Here is a 21040-nt window from a genome sequence, read left to right as displayed (position 1 = left end):
TTTAGCCTGTCTAATTCCCTCTCATCTGTGATTAATCACAAGTTGTAATTTGATCTCTCTCACTTGACTTCCATGACAGTGCTGGCAGACACGCTTATTAGAAAGCACAGGATCATATGTCTGCTTCCATGAATGAAGGGAGTAGAAACCGTGCAGATTTATTTTAAGATTTTTATCAGCTGTAACCAATGTTTTTTGTGTAAAGGTTATTATGCTGTTGCATATCTTAGAGCAGAGAGGGCGTAACTCAAGTCCGCTTTAAAAGTGAGCCTGTGTCAGACTTGTGTGCAGAAAGGTTTGGACCGATTTCAGTCGATTTGATCTATGTGACAGGATGGAAAATCTAGCAGCAGATCGATGGCCCGTAGAGTTGCATTGGATCTAATGGTGCAATAATGCATTTAATAAATTTAAGCAGAACAATGGCAAAATGTATCAAATCGAATCCCGATCGGACATGTTGAAATGAATCAATGAATCGAATCGCACAAAAAAATTGTATTGTGTATTTCGATCGACCGCTAATCGCCTTAGTGTATGGGCACCTTTATTGTAATTACTGAACACGGCTCTCACTTTTCTTTGCTCAGGATAAATTATCGTGGCAGAATGAGTATGAGATCTACAGCCTTCCTGGCATGAAACACGAAAACATCCTGCAATTCATTGGTGCAGAAAAACGTGGCACCAACCTGGACACGGATCTGTGGCTTATAAGTGCTTTCCATGAAAAGGTATGTAGGTGTGATGTCTGTGCGTCTTGAGCTGAATTCTACTCCAGGTGTCTGTGTCTGTGTGTCTGTGTGTGTTACTAGAAGGATTCTGAACAGTGAATGCTGAGTGGCAGTGCCAGTCTACTGTAATCAGTCCAGGTGTGTCAGCAGAGAAATCGTGCATGCTATTGGGCAGCATAGTGTATTGAGAGGATAGCTCTCTCCCTTTGCAGGTCTGAATTCCAACAAGAATTGCATCTGCACAGAATTGTGTATTCTGTCCTTGTCTGTGAGTTTCCCCCAAATACCTGACTGTTGCGTTCAACAACTCAAAAATACGCAAAGTTAACGCACAGTTCCCCAACCCTATCGTCAAGGCCCACCAACAGTACATGTTTTGCAGAAAACCACAAACATGCACAGGTTGGGTAATTAGTGTCTCAGCAGAGCTGATTATCTACCTCTGTGGATTTCTACAAAACATGTACTGTTGGTGGCCCCTGAGGACAGGGTTGGGGAACACTGCCCGGGCCTAATGAACTCCTCCAGATATCTAGACTGGCAGCGCTTCAACCTGTCATTTAAAGTGGATCCGAGATAAACTTTTACTTATTGCATAATTGTGTTCCTTTCATGTTGTTTTAATACTTTGGTTCCCTATAAACTAAACAAGCCTCACCCATAGCTTCTCCAGAGTGCCTTGGCACTCTCAGATCCATGTAGCAAGGGCTTATGGGAGCTCAGTCTGGGCAGGAGGAGAGCAGAGATTTTAGAGGCAGAGGGGAGGAGGAGAGGGGAGTGAAGTTTTCACAGGCGTGAGGGATGGAGATACAGATCAGCTTGCCTTTATGTAATGTGACAACAGAACATGGCCGCTCTCATTGTATCACAGGAATAAATAATCATATGCTTATGAAGCTGTTTGCAGCTAGATTTGCTGTGTAAACTATAGATAAGATATATAGACAAGTTACTTGTTCTAGTTAGTTTTTCATCTCGGATCCGCTTTAAATAAGTTAATTTGCTCAACAGAGACCGTTCATAATCACTCCCATGTTCTTAAATTACTATTGATTTACAAAGCACCAACATATTCCGTGGCACTGTACAAAGTAAGAAACAAACATGGGGCACATAATACAGACAATGGAATACACTAGTATACAAAATACAGAATTGGTCATTACAGTGACAAAAGTAACATGATGAATAACATTTATAACACCTTCCAAGACACAAGTGTGAAAGAGCTCTGCCCTGCAAGCTTACAATCTGCCTTCCCTCTTGGACAATTTATTGTAAATGTTGGCTGTCCAGTTGTGCACAGGTCCTTGCCCAATGTTACCATGGATGTTTTCGTACTTAATCTGTTATCGTATTTGATGTTTTTTTTTTTTCCTCCTGGAGTGAGGTATAGTTTAAAGTACACTGAAATTGAGAGTAATATGCCATATTCCATTTAAACACTGGCTGCCTGGCTGTCCTGCTGATCCCTCTGCCACTAATCCTTTTAGCTATAAACCCTGAACAAGCATGCAGATCAATGTTTCTGACTGAGGTCTGACTGGATTTGCTGCATGCTTTTGAGGGTTGTTATTGAGACACTGCTGCAGCCAACGATCAGCAGAACTGCCAAGCACCTGGCAACAAAATATGGCAGCCTCCATATCCCTCTCAGTTCAGCTGTCCTGTAACTTTAGTCAAGTAGTTGAATATATCATGATGGATTCCTGCAGGGATTGCCTGCTTTATGCATTGCGGTTATGCTGGAATCTCTGTATTAATTGTGTGATTTCCTCCCTCTAGGGGTCTCTCTCAGATTATCTCAAGGCTAATGTAGTCACCTGGAATGAGCTCTATAACATAGCTGAGACGATGGCCAGGGGATTGGCGTACCTCCATGAAGACATCCCTGGCTTAAAAGATGGCCATAAGCCAGCCGTAGCCCACAGGTAAGCCCGGCTCAGCCACCCAGAGGAGGCCGCAGAGTCCTTTCTCATGTTCAGTAGGCGTCTCTGGAATCCTCTAATTCCTCTTTCCTCCCATCACCTTGTAGGGACATCAAGAGCAAAAACATTCTCCTGAAAAACAACCTGACCGCCTGCATAGCAGATTTTGGACTTGCTCTGAAGTTCGAAGCTGGTAAATCAGCCGGGGACACACATGGTCAGGTAGGTCTTAGTTTCTTCCTTGAATCATAAAGGCAACAAGTGGTTGGTTGATAGTGCTAAGGCCAGTCAGACGCACAAGTGGGTCAGCTTCCCTATAAATAGCTCTATACTGATGGCTTTGCAGCCGTGCTGCTGAACTTAAAGGGGGTTCAGCCCTTTACGTTACCATGTCTGGCATTGGTATTTTCCTCTATAGAACCAATGTTGGACATGGTCTGACATAGGAAAACTGCCTGCCTCTAGATGGAGCTGTTAGGAGATGAAATCCGGCACAGCATCATCTGATGTCTGCTGACCCCACCCTCACCGCTGTGTAATGCAAATATTATGTTCGCCCTTTTGCACCAATCACTAGGTGCACTATGTGTGTCTTGATCCTTTCCAGCTGCACGCAGCGCCATGTATTAATTAAATTGATTTTCAAGGGGAATATTCACATTGCTACCATTCTTACTGTGGCAGAGGCCTCAAACCTGATACAGTCAGTCATTAGGTGAATGGGGTCCAAATTCACTAAAGTGGTGGAGCCACAAACAGCCAATCAGATTTGTTAGATTGATTTCAGCCATTCTGTTATTGGCAGGGTTCTCAAACGTGACACAGTTGGCCACTGGGTGACTGGGACTAATATTCAGAGAAGTGGGTGGAGCCTACAGCGGCAAATCAAAATTCACCTTTTGATTTTCAAGGGGAATAGTTACATTGCTGCCATTCATGCACTCTTAATGGCAGAGGCCTAACATCTGCTACAGTCAGTCACTGGGAGACTGGGGTTTAAATTCTGAAGGCAGCGGGCCAAAAACAGCCAATCAGATTTGTTTAATTTCAATGGTAAAATGCAACTTATTGATGCCAAAGACCCCAAAGCTCATAATCTTGGTCATTAAGTGACTGTATGTCAAGATTAGAAATAGTGGGCGGAGCCAAAAACTAACTTTTTACATGGGGAAATGTAAACTGCAGCTTTTCTTACACTGTTAGTGGCAGGGTTCTCAAACTTCACACAGTTGGTCACTGGGTGACTAGGATTAATATTCGGAACGGTAGGTGGAGCCTACAAGAGCCAATCAAAATTCACCTATTGATTTTCAAGGGGAATATTGAAACTGCAGCCATTCTCACACTGTTAATAGCAGAGGCCTCAAACCTGCTACAGTCGGTCATTAAATGTTTGGGGTTCAAATTCAGTAAAGGGACGGAGCCAAAAACAGCCAGATTTCTTTGCTGGATAAACTGCTTCCATTAGCACAATTTTGATGCCAGGAACCCAAAAGCTCACAAACTTGGTCATTGAGTAGTGACTGTGTCAAGGTTACAAAAAGTGGGTGGAGTTAAAAACAAATTTCACTGGGAAAGTGTAAACTGCAGCCCTTCTTACACTGTTTATTTCAGGGTTCCCAAACTTTGCCCAGATGGTCACTGAGTGACTGAGATTAATATTCAGGGTGGTGGGTGGAGCCTATAATAGCCAATCAAAATTCACCTGTTGATTTTCAAGTGGAATATTTAAATTGCTGCCATTTTTACACTGTTAATAGCAGATGCCTCAAACCTGCTACAGTTGGTCATTGGGTGACTGGGGTTCAAATGCTGGAGAGGGGTGGAGCCACAAACAGCCTATCTGATTTGTTTAATTTCTATGGGAATATACAAATTATTGATGCCAAGGACCCCAAAGCTCACAAACTTGGTCATTGAATGTTAGGGTTAGAAAGTGGGCGGAGCCAACACCAGTCAAATACATACACGAGCAATGCAGGGTCATCAGTGGGTGGAGACAAATACAAATTTCACTGGGAAAATGTAAACTGCTGCCATGCTTACACTGTTATTGGCAGGATTTTTAAACTTTGCATAGTTGGTCACTGGGTGACTGGGATTAATATTCAGAAAAGTGGGTGGGGCCCACAAAAGTGAATCAAACTTCACCTGTTGCTTTTCAAGGGGAATATTTAATTGCTACAATTCTTGCACTGTTAATGGCTACAATTCTTGCACTGTTAATGGCACAGGCGTCAAACCTGGTACAGTTGGTTATTGGGTGACTGGGGTTGAAATTCAGAAAAGGGGGTGGAGCTACAGCCAATCAGATTTGTTTCATTTCAATGCAGATTATAGATACCAAAGACTGCAACGCTCACAAACTTGGTCAGTGAGTAATTGAGTGTTAGGGTTAGAAAAAGTAGGTGGAGCCAACACCAGCCAAATACTGTACATAGCCGGGCAACGCTAGCTAGTAAACTATATGAAAGGAACACAATTATGCAATGAGTAAGTTTATCTCGGATCCACTATTATCGATCGGACGTGGTAGTACCGTATATTCTGGCGTATAAGACAACTTTTTAACCCCTAAAAATCATTTGAAGAGTCGGGGGTTGTCTTCTACGTCGGGTGTCAGGCGCCAGGTGTCTGTACATATGCCAGGCTGACCTTTCAATTGTGGTACTAGGTGCTGCAGTCATCAAGGAAACGTAGCAGGCATTGGGCTCTCAGTTTTAAGTGAAACCTTCCTGCAATCCTGATAGCATTTTTGCGAGCAGGCGCTCCAGCGGGTAACAGAGCAGCTTCCTGGTTGGGGGGGAGGGGATGTTACCTGACTGATGACGCGCTCACCCTGGAAGAGATTGCCAGAGGAACACACTGTTTAGTGGAGCGCACACGGTCAGGTGACCCGCAACCAGGAAGCTGCTCTGCTGCTCACGTGAGCGCCTGCTCACAAAAATCTATAGGGATTACTGCAAGCTTTGCCAGCACAGCGTAATCTTTTTCCCTCCTTGGATGACTGCCTGGCTGACTTTTGTATGGTAATGCTATCATTGTGAAATGTTCCATTTACCGGTATGTGTCCTATGTCAACTCTTTTATAATAAAATCATTTTGATGTGAGCTGCCAAGGGATTGGTATACAGGGGTGGGCCAGATGGTTGGAGGAGGTGTCAGAGAAGGAGGTGGGTGCAGAGGCGGGCCAGGGAGACGGAGTGCGTACAAAGGAGGGGTAATCTTATAAGGTGAGTATATCCCAAACTCTATATTTTAACTGGAAAAGTTGGGGGTTGTCTTATACGCTGGAATATATGGTAAATGTGTGATGAGCAGATTAATGTAATGAGCTGGAATAGTTATTGAAATTGCCAGAAGACCCGTCGTGTGTGTGGATGTTGACTTGGCATTCCCATCTCATCAGTTTCCAATCGGATAATTGATCGATTACCCAGTGTTCTCCCCAGGCTCTTTTAGCCGGGTGCTCCACCTGGCTAATTTTGGTGAGCACCCGGCTGTCATCTGCCCATCTCCTCCTATGCTATAAGCAGAGTTAGGCACAGAAGCACCAGCCCTGCATTCTCTCATATTGCCCCACCCGGCTACTCTTTCATGCCACCCGGCTGGAAAAAAATTCTGGGAGAACACTGGATTACCCAAAAGGTTGGCCAAGAAACTGTTAGATGTAAAAGGCCTGAAATGCAGCCATTGGACATGCCCCATTGGTGGGGGAATACAGGTTCTTGAATGAAGAGTGGAGAAACGATCCACTTTCTACTCTGCAGCACCACCTAGCAGCTTTACGGAGGAAGTGGAGAAATTAAGTGATCTTTGTCCACCTGTGTGTGCAGACCGAGGGGAGTGAAGGCCCTAGTGGCCAAGGGGAGATGGGACATTGATTGTTAAATGCTCATTTCTGCTCTTGACCTGCACACCCATGATACACATAGGCAGTTTTGCAAACACTTATGGTGAAGTAGGATATTAGACAGACATGGGTGCAAATATCATGGGTGGTCTGAGACAGTTCTCTGCATGGTGCTGTTTGAGTGCTGGTGAAAGAGTTCCATGAACAGGCTTAAAGAGAACCAGAGACTAAGCACCCGCATGTATTTTACCTTATAAATCAGTGGGAACATGACCTTAAACACCTAATCTGCTCTTTGTTTCATTGTTCTCTGTTTAATCCGACTGTTATCACCTCTGATAAGAATCCTCGACTGAGCATTTAGTCTGGCTTTGCTATGGAATGATTATAGCGGAGTCCGTCTTCTCTGGTGTCCAAGCCTGCCCCCTTGTGGCTCTGCTATAATGACTCAGCTATAATTATTCCCTGCAAAGCCAGACTGAATGCTCAGTCAGGGATTCCTATCATAGCTGATAAGACACTTTTAGCAGTGAGGATGAAACAGAGAGCAAGGTAGGTGTTTTCTCTAATGTTACTGATATATATGGTAAAATACATGAGGGTGCTTCGTCTCTGGTTCCCTTTAAAGTGTACCTGTAGTGAAAAAAAGGTAATCTCCTCAATAAAGGGAATCCTCTGGATAATCCAGACGCTTCCCTTGACTCCCTGCCCCCAATGGGGCATTCCAGTGCTGTGTCCTCCCGAAACCAACAAGTGATTGTCGATAACCTGCGCCTGAGAAGTAGAAGGACCCGACTGGGCTCGGCTGTTTTCACCCCGGCCCGCACATTTCCGTGTTACTGCGCATGCCCAGTGCAGCTGCGCTCCTGTACGAGAACAGGCGCCAGCTGTCGATAAGGGCTTGTTGGCGTTTCACAGGAAGACACGCCTGGACAATGCTGTACCGGTGAGGTGGAAGCCTCTGGAGGACTCCCTGTATTGTTTGCTTTAACAGGGATACTGAATACATTGCAGCACAGTATGCTTTTGATGTTTTGCAGAAACATATTTTAATACTTTGATGCTTTTCCACCATGTATGAATAATCGGTGTAGTCATTTGTCTTCTGCTGCTCCTGACCACATGGTTTGTGTTCCAGGTGGGGACTCGGAGGTACATGGCCCCGGAAGTCTTAGAGGGTGCTATCAATTTCCAGAGGGACTCCTTCCTGAGGATAGACATGTATGCTTTTGGTCTAGTCCTGTGGGAGCTGGCGTCCCGCTGCACGGCGTCTGACGGTGAGTCCTCACTGCTGCTCCTATCGCCTACTTCCTCCTTTCCTTACAGTTACTCCTCCTCATCCTCACAGATCTAAATAGAAGATAGATACGTGCTTCCACCAGTAGCTGATTTGGTGCTATATGAGGGTTCTTGCATTGCTAATGCTTTGACCCCATGGTCCTCCTCTCGGCAGAGACCTTGAAAGGGGTATGAATACTGCTAAAACAGCAAAAATGTTTGTAAATGATGCAACTAATAAGGTTGCAGCAGCAATTCAGGTCGAAACATGGAAAGTCATTTCCTGTTGGGCTATATTTTCATAGTTTTAGACACATCTGCTACATAACCTACATGATGCTGGTCAGAATTAATGAAGCATCCACAGCATTAGGACATTAGCAGTTTTAAAACTTTTCCAAACAATGCAATCCGTAACTTAGCAAGGGCCAAGGTTTACATTGCAGATGTCAGAAACTCGTCTTATTTACTGATGGGAGTTCTGATAATTTATGATTATTGTTTAGTATTTATATAGCGCCGACTACTTCTGCAGCACTGTACAGAGTATATAGTGTCTTGTCACCTGTCTGTCAGAGGAGCTCACAATCTAATTCCTACCATAGTGATTTGTCTATGTATGTATCGCAGTCTAGGGCCAATTTAGGGGAAGCCAAATAACTTATCTATGTTTTTGGGGTGTGGGAGAAAACCGGAGTGCCTGGAGGAAAGCCACGCAGACACTGGGAGAACATACAAACCGTGCAGATAGTGCCCTGGCTGGACGCTGCAAGGCGAGAGCGCTAACCACTGTCACCGTGCTGCCCTTAGTTTGATCTTTCCTCATTTATTTGTGATGGTGTTGTAGGATGTGCCAATTGCTCTCCCATGCCTGTTGCTCTTGCACATGCACAGCAGAGACATCAAAGCATTCCAAGAATTTACAGCACCAGTTCTTCCAGCTGAGGTCAAAAGCAGTACACCTCTCTCAAACCAGATAATTCCTTTGTAGCTGCTAATGGGTGAAAATAAAGGCACTGGTCTTTTGGGGGGCAGTGCTGCGCAGTCCCCAAGGAGTTAACTTTGCCTTTGTACGGGTCATGTTTACTACATGTTCATTTTCCCTACTTGTACAGCTGTATTGCTTATCCCCTGGATAAGAATACCTTTTTAACCACCTAAAACCAATTTAAAGATTTGGTGTAGTAGCTTTCCTGACCTGAAAACACTTTTCACAAAAGTTTAGGAAGTGTTAGATACTCATTGCTTGAGCCAACCTCTATAGCCTTCTAATGACAGGTGTTCTTTACTTACATCTGGAACATTGTATGCCCAGCTTATAGATTGTAATGTGTTTGCCTGTTCTCCTCAGGTCCTGTGGATGAGTACATGTTACCGTTTGAGGAGGAGATAGGCCAGCATCCGTCGCTGGAGGACATGCAGGAGGTGGTTGTACATAAGAAGAAGAGGCCCATTTTAAGGGAGTGTTGGCAGAAACATGCAGTAAGTACCAGTCAGATTGTCTTTACTGTTCTTTAGCTAATAAGGGCACATAGTGGTGACGTGTGTGTACCAAGTGCTAATGGAACCCTAAGGGGTCGTTTTCACTAGGGGTAATTTGGAGCAAGTCTCTGCATGCGAATTTATACTGAGAATCACAGGCGATGGATATCAATAGGCTGCTTCTGAATCTGTGTGCGGAAACCAGCCACATGGGGAGAGTGCACCACCACTATATCGGCAGAGTAAAGCTGTGTACAGACTTGCAGCATTAAAGTGAACCAGAGTCAAAGCACCCTCATGTATTTTACCATATATATCAGTGGGAACATTAGAGAAAACACCTACCCTGCTCTCTTTCATTCATCACTGCTCAGCCTGCTTGTTATCAGCCCTGATAAAATCCCCCAACTGAGCATTCAGTCTGGCTTTGCTCCAGAATCATTATAGCTGAGACTGTCTTCTCTGTCTTTTCAAGCCCAAGCCTGCCCCGTTCTGGCTCTGCTATAATGACTCGGCTATAATAACCTGAGCAAAGCCAGACTGAATGCTCAGTCAGGGAATTTATCAGGGCTGAAGCGGGCTGAGCAGTAAAGGATGAAACAGAACAGGGTAGGAGTTTTCTCTAATGTCCCTACTGATATATATGGTAAAATACACGAGGATGCTTCATCTCTGGTTCACTTTGAAGGGCCTATTTCCACTAGTGCTAAATTCAGCACAAATCTGCAGCATTTCCCCGTAGGCAAAAAGGGAGTGGAAACGCTGCCTATCTTTTCAATGGCTTTGCCATCCAGATCGCACCGCTGTTTGAATCTGAACGGTATGCTGCAGTTTCATGCAGCAGTATCACTATAGCTGTGCATGGTGCAGATTAGCGTTTTGGGGCTGCGTCTTCCCAGCACAATGGGAGCCGCGGCTGAATCTGAAATGGCCATGGCTCCTAGTGGAAACCTGTTCTTGGCTCTTTAAAGGGCAGCTGAAGTGAGAAGACTATGAAGGCTGCCATATTTATTTCCTTGTAAAACATACCAGTTGCCTGGCAGTCCTGCTGATATATTAGGCTGCAGTAGTGTCTGGATAACACCAGAAACACGCATGCAGTTAATCTTGTCCGCTCTGACAATGCCAGAAACACCTGATCTGCTGCATGGTTGTTCAGGGTCTATGGCTAAAAGTATTGAAGGCAGAGGATCAGCAGGACAGCCAGGCAACTGGTATTGCTTATAAAGATATAAATGTGGCAGCCTCCATATCCCTCTCACTTCAGTTGTCCTTTAATTATCTGCATTGTTTGCTCGCCCAGATAAAACAAATTTGCTTCAGATTAGTGCCGGTTTCCACTAGGTGCCGCTTCCATTTCCAAATCTGACGAGGCAACTGTGCTTTTGGGAGGCTGCAGCTGAATCTCTCTATAGGATTTGGATGTATTCTGCGGAAAACTACAGCCGGCACATTTTTGCGCATGATTTGGATGCAGCCACACATGCACGGACTTTGGGTATGTTTGAAGCTGCTATTTCAAACTTCCCATGTAGAAATGATGACCCCAGAAATCGCTGCTTTGACGATTCTGAAATTGTGATCTTGGTGATCGCGATTTCGGTTTAAATTCGATTTATCTTTCAAGCCTCATATTAAACCGATTGTGTAGGTAAATTCGTACTACATGGAAATGATAGAATTGGTCAGTGGTTGGCCAGTCAAAATTTGACCTGGCTGTAGCGTCACTGTCACATGTCAGTTCAGGTCTGCTTTAACCTCCTGGGCGTTACGGACCCGCCGCAGGGCACCGCTCAGGCCCTGGTTGGCCGATTTTCGTAAATTTTTTTTTTTAAACACGCAGCTGGCACTTTACTAGCTGCGTGTTGGGGATGATCGCCACCGATACGCCGCTACCTGTAACGTAGCTAGCGCTAGGCTAGCTACATGATTTAAAAAAAAAAAACTACTGCTGCGCCGCCACCCTGGCGTAAACCATAGAACACCAGGGTGGTTAAGTCGGCAAAACAGTCTGTGTATTTTGGTGTCGCAGAAATTAAATGTCTGTATGATGCTTTAGACAAAATATGAAGATTAATTTGACCAGAATTAGATCTCACTATATTTAGCCACCAATTATGGATTAGAGTTTCTAAATTACACTAATATTCATAGGTTTTTTTTTTATGACAACGCAGTAACTTGTGGTGTGCGTTAGGCTCTGTACACACATACAATTTTAATCTGCAGATGACTGGCCTATTTTACCACTGCCATGTAGTATGAGGGGCCAACAGATTTTGAATACTATGGACAGACTGTGTTGGTATGCTCTCATACTACATGGAAGTGTAAAAGTTGGCCAGTTATCTGCAGATAAAAATTGGATGTGTATGGACCTTCAGCCTTAGGGATGGTTAACGAGATGCAAATAATTTCGAGTTGATGCAGGATTATGTAAATGTTATATGTAAACTTATGCAGCTTAAAAAAATGGACCAATCACATTTTATCTCAGTGGCATTTAAATGACTCGTGTTCTATTTGCCATACAAAATTTGCGTCAACTTGAAATTATTTGCATCTCATTGACCTTCCTAGTTAGCCAAGTGTTATGTGCAGTGGTTGACTCAGTTATAAAACCGTGTCCTTTCTCTTTGTGCTCAGGGGTTGGCGATGCTGTGCGAAACAATAGAGGAGTGCTGGGATCACGACGCGGAAGCCCGGTTATCGGCGGGCTGCGTGGAAGAGCGCATCATCCAGATGCAGAGACTCACAAACATCATCACCACAGAGGACATTGTCACAGTGGTCACCATGGTGACCAACGTGGACTTCCCACCGAAGGAATCTAGCCTATGATACTTGCCCGAGACCAACAGACTCACAGCTGCTAAGCTACAGGAATGACTGTCAGCACCAATGGTTGGTCCCGAGCCGCAGTGTCCGTCCCTCAGGACGCCCCGGGCGGACCTTCATTCCACGCCACCCTCAAACGGTTTTTGGCGACGGCTCACGGAATGAATCGGATATGAAGAAAGTAGGACGCCGCTCCGGAGAGCTGACGGACTCCCTTTTATTTTATTTTTTTTAGAAAAACAAAAACACGTCAGAGAGAGACTGCACATGAGTGAACTACTGCTATAAATATATATATATTATAAATATATATATGTATATATACACACATATACCTATATGTGTATATATATATCCTATGAATATTTTTTTTTTTTTAAATCAAAGCATTTCATTTCAGATTTTAAAAGAAAAAAGGGTAACAGTTTTTATGGCATTTGCTGTTGTGTTTCTAGAAATGATTATTGTAATGCCAATATGACAGAGCTTGTGAACGTTCCTGTGCTGCTGTTCTGTGTATAGAAACCAGAAAAAAACTCAAAACTTTTTATTTTTGTTTTTTCGTGGGACATTTTAAGAGGCTTCCAAGCGTACGTTAACCTCCTTCAACAAGCTATACCTCAGTTCCACAGTCTCTAAATTTAAATTATACAGTGAGAAGAAAAACACTAAGCAATTTTAATAGCCCAACTTTTTTTTTTTTTATCTGTGTGTAATCACAATTTATTTGTGTTATTTAAGTATAAAGTGCAGCAGATTTTATTTAACCTGTAGAATCATTAGGAGGGCGTCACCAGGGCAGGAAAATTTTTAGCTTTTTGGATTTCTGCAGGTAGAATGACAGGAAGTAGAGAAGTCAGGAGTGAATGGGAATGCTCACCTCCGCCCCCTGGTGGGGCCAGGCCCCGGATGCTATTGGGGAGCTGGTGGCCGCTCTCAGTGTGAAGATCGTGGCTGCAGTATCTACCTCCGTACACCTCTCTAGTTTTGAAGCGGTATGAGATGTCGATTGCAGTACGTTCTTTACACTGACTGCACAGGAGGCTGGCTGCTAGCAGACGCATGCGGTGCCGCGGGAATTGCAAACTTTAGGAAAATACAAGTGTGTCTGTCGTGGAGGTATCCTCACCCTTCTTATCCCCAGAGTCTTACAGTAGAGGGAAAAGTCCACATTCAGCATTCTCTTCTGTAGTCAGTCTCCTGCAATTTCCAGATTGTCTGTAGGCTGGATCTTTTGAAGGTCCTCTGAGGTCAGACTGCTGCTGTCCTGTTAATTTCCTGAACATACACTGGGGCTGCTATATCAACACCAGTTTAATGAAAGCTGGATCTGTGTAGGTCCTCTGAGGACAGACTGCTGCTGCCCTGTTAACTTCCTAAATTCCTTCTGACTACACACACTAGCTTATGTAGCAATGCTAGTGCAAAGCAAGCCAGAGCATAAGGCTGTAGTAGCCCACAAACCACCAATCTGTTTTCAGGTAGAGAGCTAGGACTCTGCATGGTTGTCTTTGGCAGCTGCTGCCCTATTTCTCTTTGCATCAGGTTTGATAAATCGGTCCCAGTGTCTCCTGGCTCCAAAATGAATAAGCCTTAATCAATCAATCTATAAATATTCACAATTCCCATGAATGGTTGGCTGGTTGGGCAACCCCATAATGCATAGCTGCAGTAGCCCTCAGTAGGTGGCGATATTGTGCTTTCACATCTAGACAATGAAAAGGAAATACCAAGAGAGGACAGGTAGTTTTATGCTTTACCTAAGGAAAAAAAAACATAGGAAAACCTGTTAGCAACTTGTTAAAAAATAAAATGACAGTCACTACTGTCAATAAAGATTTCGTTTTTTGAAATTTGGGGCAAGTTGGAAAATCTGGAAGGAAATGGATAGAACTCTGTTTATATCGGACTTAACAGTAACTATTTAAGCTACGGATGCACTTTTTCCACAACGGATTAAGAAACTCTTAGCCTGCTATACTATTTGGTTCCTCTAGGTGTCGCATCACCATGATGAGCTAAGCAGATGTGCGGACCAGTGACTACTATGCTCAAACTGTGACTCCCACTGGCCCACTAGGGTAACAGATGTTTTCATTCGCTCACTAAGCTCTCCTCCCTATGAAGAGTACTTTGTAAAAACAAAAAAGAAAGTTCCTGTGTTTGAAAGTACCATTGTCTGACTCCCAATTGGACATTGTGCTTGCACTCAGCCTAAGACTGACTAGATTAATCTCCTTGCCTTGGAATGGGAGGGGGTGTCAGTGTGTCAGCTTCTATCGGGGGGCTTCTCACACACGGGTACTTTGATTCCTTCATAGTAGGTTCCTTATCAGCACTTAATTTGCACTGGTGACGATTCCTCCCTCAAATGCCTTCCTAAAGGGTTAAATAAAACTTGCTGCCTCTTCTTGTACTGGAAAGGTTACTGTCCATAACAAATAACCATTCCTAAACAGTGTTTGTTTTTTTCTAATCTTATTTCCTGTGAAGTCCCCCCTGACTTGTATTCCCCTCCCACCCACGTAGGTAAAACTCCTCCCTGCTAATGTATTATATAGGTTTGCTGTGTCTGAGGAACCATTGAAAATAGAACCATGTCGCTCTTTTTTCTTTTTTGTATCTTTATTTGCAAGCTCTGACATTGGAACACCCAGCTCTGCTCTCAACTTCTCTCTTTTTTTATTTATGTTGTACGTCTGTTAAGAGAACGGCCGCACTGGCTGTTTCCAGATCTCCTCAGGAAACTACATGACCCAGAATTCCTCATTTTACTATAAAGAATTGCAACCGTACAGTGCCATCGTGTCAGCGCAGCACGGGAAATCTGTGGTCTCACAATCTTTCTTGCCAGGTTTATATTTCCTCGCAGTAGCTCCAGATTTCTTGTCACTGTGGGAATTATTTTGGTCTGATGGAAAAACCTCTTGCTTAGTCTGGGTGGTGCCAGTGAGGGGGGGGGGGGGGGGTATAGGTTGAATGCTACTTTTATCTTTGGAAGCTACCAAAAGACTACTCCCTCTGCTACCTGCAGCATTGGAGAGGTTCTGTCAGGAATGGGCATTTAGACGAATTTGAAACTCTACTTTCAAATGATATCTTTGACGTTCCATCAGCAAGGCACTGCTGTTTCTACTGCTTGTTTTTGTCTGCTGACTCTAAGGCACAGAGTAGTGAGTAGTGATGGTAACGTCTAGGAGGTCTCATGGAGAAGCATGTGATCAGTTTGGTCTGGTGATAGATGTGCAAGTCTCTGATTGGCTAGTCATGATCATGTGCTAAAGCAGGATGTGACCACAGCAAATCTGTCAGCTGATCAAACAAATCACATGCGTCTCCATGAGTTCTCCTAGACATGACCATCACTAGAACCAAACTGTTGTGTTCAGGTGTCTTCTAGAGGAACTTTGTGTTGTTTTAATCCCTTCATACTTGTTGCTGACCCTTCTGTTCTTTGGGTTGCATTAAAACCTTACAAAAAGTCTTGCAGATTATATTAAAATTGTTTTTAATATCATTCTAGCCTAGTGATGGACTTTCCTAGCAGTAGGGGAAGGAGCTCATGCTGCCTCCTGTACTAACTGTCTGGTGGACACACGACTGCAATTCCCATGATTACTAGCAGTCAGGCTTGGTTGTGCGCATGGCATATTGTTGGCTATATACATACACTGCACATTTTAACGCATGCCTTGCTAGTGTCTGTGCTGTGTGAATAAACTCTATCCAGAAGCTCACTTCATGCAGTGAGTTAGAGTAACACGATCAGTTACAACGCAGTGATGTAAACATGCCCATACAGTTGTACGGGCAGTAAATTTACGTGCAGAATGAGCATGAATGGCGCTGTTAGTTGCTGCTGATACCTGACAAACGGGAAATGCTGATGGATGTTAATTTGTAGTTCTAGCAGCCATGGGATGATAATGGCAGAAGTCTAATCACGGTAGTTGTCATCCGTGCGCAGGAAGTGCCGCTGTAAGCTCTGCTTTAATTGGCTGCCTGACATTTTTGCGTTTTTAAGGAAGGATATCTGGTAGGAATAAAAAAAAACAAACAAACAAAAACTGAACATGCTGAAGACTTTCACAAGTGAAAGTTGTGAACAGGAGGAGAATTTAGTTAGAAGTACTGAGCTCAGGCAGTACAATAGACAGCCTCATTAGGGACCTTCGGCTGGAAAGACCCCAATATGGCTGTTTATTACAGTTAAGTGAAGTTTATATGTACTCTTTTACTATTAAGTACTTTTAAGCAAACCTGTGAGGAAGGAAAGATTGGATATATACTGAAGCAGTGGAAAGCTACTGGATGGTCTGGAGTTCTTTCAGATCCTCCTCAGGTCCACCAGTCCATTGCAGTGCTCTTGTGGCTGCTCGCCAATCCCAGTATGGGCTTCTCTGTACTGGGCATGTGCAAGTGCAGTACATAGTGCTTGTGCACAGAGGAAAAGAGCCATAAACAAGTATCTTCATTCTACTGGGCATGTGCGTGGACCTTACCTGCACGTGCCCAGTACAGTTGTGCTTTTACATGGATGGGCGCATGGCCATGTGAGTATATGGGAAACTGCAGCCCTTCCCCAAAGCTATGGTTCTACTTGATGTGCTGGAACACACAAGCCAGTATTCACTCCTAATAAGCAAATGTGTCCAATCAAAATCATTAGATTGGCTGTTGATCAGTATTGATCCATCGGCCCTGCATATGTCAGGACAACAGAACGATTTTAAGACGCCCATGGAAAGCAGGAGTGAAAGATCAGCCTGAAGTGCTGTTGTACATTTGTGTGTAGTGGCTGCTTTTCTGGCTGTTCAATCTTTGATTGGAATGATTAGCTGACCGGATCTGCATGCGTCTGCCGGAGCTTTGTGGTTTCCCATACACTTGCTGACATGCAACTAATGTCTTCAGAGAGACTCTGTGGGAGTTTGAGGAATTGGGAGTACTGTTTCCTGACTGTCCATGTAGCTTAGGGAAAATTAAGCTGCACTTTAAATGACTGGAGAAAAAACAGTACCCGGCTGGTAAAACATCCTGTGACATCTGCTTCAGAGTGGAAATTTTGGGTATAAAGCATTACGAATTCTCGTTTGTCTATCCCTGGAAACAGACACTTGCTTTCCATGTGGTCAAGCTGAAATCAATTGGCCTTCAAAAATGTTTTTTCTTATAACCAGAAAATCTGATGCACAAATCACTAAGAGGGTCACCTCTCTCCTCCAGATATTAGTTCTTCTTTTCTGGCCTCATGTTTGGCTGGAGTCACTGGTATAATGCATATCTAAGCTTACCCCTGGGACCTATCTGAGAATAGAACTGCTGTCTAAAGTCCCTCAACTGCTCATCTCCTGTGTCTGTTAAATCCTCAGTATCTCTTTATCCTGAGGCCTCTTTCACAGTGCAACATTAAAGATGCACGTTAGTATTGCTGTGCGTTAGTCTGCGTTAAAACATTTTCTAAGTCTGTGCAACATTCACAGTGCACACGCTGCATTTGTGTGTAACGTGTAGCATTATTAGAAAGTGCTGCATGCTGTGCATTATACACGTTAACTGTGGTGGACTGTTTGCACATGCTCAGTAATGACCTGGAAGCATACTTCTCATTGCCTGTATTCCTACTGTATGCAACGATAACAGGGCATTGAGTTGCGTTATGACATTTTTAGGATGTTGCATTGTTAGTTTGCGTTGCGGCTTATCGTCGCATTAAAACGCAATATCCCACTGTGAAAGTAGCCTTAGCCTGTGAATAGAGCTGTGATGGGGAAGGAGAGCAGACCTAAATAGAGTCCAGACCTCTCCCAGTTTTACAGTTGATTTTAGTGAGATGATAAAATACTAATTGAGTGAATGTTATTTTATTTAAATGCTCTATTTTATGCAGGGGGAGGATAATGGAGGTAGAATAAAATGGGAAATTGTCTTTACAGTTCAAGTTAGGTTGACAGTAGGAGTTCCTGCACTGAGAGTGGAATAGGAGGGATAGATGGAGTTATGTAGACAGTGAATGAAGTCCATGTTTCTGGTGGTGGAAGGTGAGGTTGTTAAGCTGTTTAGTGTTCATGTATGTTTCATGATACTGCAGGGACTTCCTAGAGTTTGAACTTGGGTAAAGGTAGCCGGAATCAAAGCTGCAAAAAGGTTTTTCCATCTGACCAAATTTCTACTTTTAAAATGAATAAATCAGGGACAATTAGTGAAATGTAAACTCCAATATGCAAATCTTGTTTTGTGGTGTAACCAATATCGACATGGTTAGCACAAACTAGCAAAAAACACAAGAAAAAACAGATTATGGTGTTTTGACGGGGCATAGGTGCCAAAATCTGCTTAAACCAAGAAACAGAAGCTGAGGTTCACCCTTGCCTGCCCATGAGGAGGTGGCCATCTTGTTTGTGTAGCTTAAATCAACCTATCCTTTCACCAGAGCTCAGCCTATCCAGTCTCCATAGAGGACCTCCTCAGCAGAGGATACAGCCAATTCCATTTTCTTAGAAGCAGTTGAATTCCTCTGTGATGTCGTTGCCCTGGATTGAATGGATAGATTGACTCCTCGAAGACAACTTAGCACACAATATGGCTGCCTCTTTACTGCATGGACATCAGGTGCCGTGTCATTGATTTGTGCATGCCAAAGTACATTTATTTTACATCTTCTGGACTTTTACAGTAAACCTACAGAAACCAAGTATTGTGTTCTAATGCAGGAAACTTTTCTTTACAACCTTTTCTACCAATCATGCTCACTGTGAGCGGACAGTGACCCCGGCTGCAGGTTTGAATGCTTAGCATGTTGAAGAACAACTTAACCCAAAATGGCTTTCTCTGTTTGAGAGGTAGTGGGGCATTGTGTTGTCTGGGATCCTTGTGGGTGGGGACTACTGACATAGGAGACGGGTCCCTCATGGGTGGGGCTACCTACATGGATCATGTTTGGCCAAAGTCCCCCATTGGCAGGATTCCTGACCTGGCCACCTTAGGCTGAGTTTCCTGCGTATATATTTGTAATTGATGGTGCTCTCTAGTAAATATGTGAAGAAGATGAAAGTCTGTAACGAGCAGGCTGAAATCTCCCTATGGCCGTCCTAAGAGGATCTCTGCCCCCCATTCTACTAAAAATAAAGAAACCCATTTTGGGTGGAGCTCCTTAATCACTCTGGGAACAATTCAAACTAAGTGTAATGGGGGATGTGATATTAAAATATATGCAAAAGGGGTGTTAGGTATAATAAAGGAAAACCAATCCGCTATCTGCTTTCATTTTCAAATGTAAATAAATAAATAAAAAAAATGACAGCTGAAATCACGATTGGTTGTTATGAGCCACACCCCTTTAACTTTCCTTCTGCTGCCCTTATAGGAAGTGGGAGGAGCTGCTGTTCAAACATTTTAAAGGGGCAAAAAATGTCTGGTTGTTAATCTGTTGCTGCTCCCTCACATCTCAGTGGTTCAATAGTACTTGGAGTGTTACTTCTGCAAACAGTCATTTGAATAATAAAATCTATTGTTTTAATATCTGAGATTCTCCTGAAATCTGTAATTTCCTGGCTGTTGATGTGGCTTGTGTGGTGTGATCTGTGTCATCTGCAAGTAGCTACACTGTGGTTGGGTGGTCATTCATAGGGATGGTCAACCAGATGCAAATAATTGAGTCGTTGCTGTATTATGCAAATCTTGTATGCAAATTTATGCAGCTTGAAAATAGATCAGATCCTGAGATAAAATGTGATCAATTTTTTTAAAGGGAACCTAAACTGAGAAGGATATGCATTTTTTCCTTTTAAAATAATACCAGTTGCCTGACTCTCCTGCTGATCCTGTGTCTCTAATACTTTCATCCACAGCCCTCAACAAGCATGCAGATCAGGTGCTCTGACTGGAGTCAGACTGGATTAGCTGCATGCTTGTTTCAGGTGTGTGATTCAGCCACTACTGCAGCCAAAGAGATCAGCAGGACTGCCAGGCAACTGGTATTGTTTAAAAAGAAACCTACATATCCCTCTCAGTTAAGGTTCCCTTTAAGCTGCATACAATTTGCATAATCCTGCATCAACTTGAAATTATTTGCATCTCATTGTCCATCCCTAGTCATTCACACATTTCTGTTCTGATAATATGCAGGTATGGAAGGATTCAATGCAAGACCAATGTGCAGAAACACTTGGAGTCTGACAGTGGGGGCTGTACAAGGCAAAAACGGCGCAGGAAATGTATGCATCATGCGCTTCCATAGGCCTTAATTAGTGGCGCTCAGACAGTAATTTGGGCGCCGTCAAGACTGAACAAAAAAAACGGCGTAGTTCGGCTTCCAGCCATTGCTGGCAGCTGAATTATGTCTTACCCCTTGGTCAATGCTGGCCTGGAGGGGGAATAGTGATTAACCCCGCCATTTTCAGCTTTACCCTGCATCCAAATCTCCCGGGCCTTAAAGAGTGACTGTCATGCATAAAATTCATAATCAATGCTCTATTAAAAACTTAGAGGAACTCCAGTGAAAATAATGCAATAAAAAAAGTGCTTAATTTTTACAATAATTATGTATAAATGATTTAGTCAGTGTTTGCCCATTGTAAAATCTTTCCTCTCCCCGATTTACATTCTGACATTTATTACATGGTGACATTTTTACTGTGGGCAAGTTATGTAGCTGCTGCTAGCTGTTTTGGCTGTGTAAACAGCTAATACCTGTCTGTGAACATTGTTACATTGTAACATACTGCCAAAAGTACCGTGGTCCCAGAGCTTCTTGTGGGAGGGGTTTCTGCACAAAATCAGTCATACAGCGCCCCCTGATGGTCTGTTTGTGAAAAGCATTATATTTCTCATGTAAAAGGGGTATCAGCTACTGATTAGGATAAAGTTCAATTCTTGGTTGGAGTTTCTCTTTAAGTAAAAAAGATGCTAGCAATGCAATTCTAAAG

The 21040-nt window shown here is 43.5% G+C and overlaps 1 protein-coding gene across 2 annotated transcripts in view; it reads left to right on the top strand.

Moving 5' to 3' along the window:
* ACVR2A (activin A receptor type 2A) overlaps positions 1-19634 on the top strand; it is a 105784-nt gene extending 86150 nt beyond the window's left edge. For both annotated transcript variants that reach the window (XM_068245858.1, XM_068245857.1), the window contains 6 exons: positions 591-734; positions 2520-2665; positions 2770-2884; positions 7654-7792; positions 9145-9275; positions 11922-19634. In XM_068245858.1, coding sequence (XP_068101959.1) covers positions 591-734; positions 2520-2665; positions 2770-2884; positions 7654-7792; positions 9145-9275; positions 11922-12116 — 870 coding nt within the window. In that variant the 3' untranslated portion in view covers positions 12117-19634. The remainder of the gene's footprint in view (positions 1-590; positions 735-2519; positions 2666-2769; positions 2885-7653; positions 7793-9144; positions 9276-11921) is intronic.
* The last annotated feature ends 1406 nt before the right edge of the window (positions 19635-21040 follow it).

The sequence above is a fragment of the Hyperolius riggenbachi genome, chromosome 7 (genome assembly GCF_040937935.1).
Source record: "Hyperolius riggenbachi isolate aHypRig1 chromosome 7, aHypRig1.pri, whole genome shotgun sequence".
Lineage (NCBI taxonomy): Eukaryota > Metazoa > Chordata > Amphibia > Anura > Hyperoliidae > Hyperolius > Hyperolius riggenbachi.
This window is presented reverse-complemented; position numbering and strand designations above follow the sequence as displayed.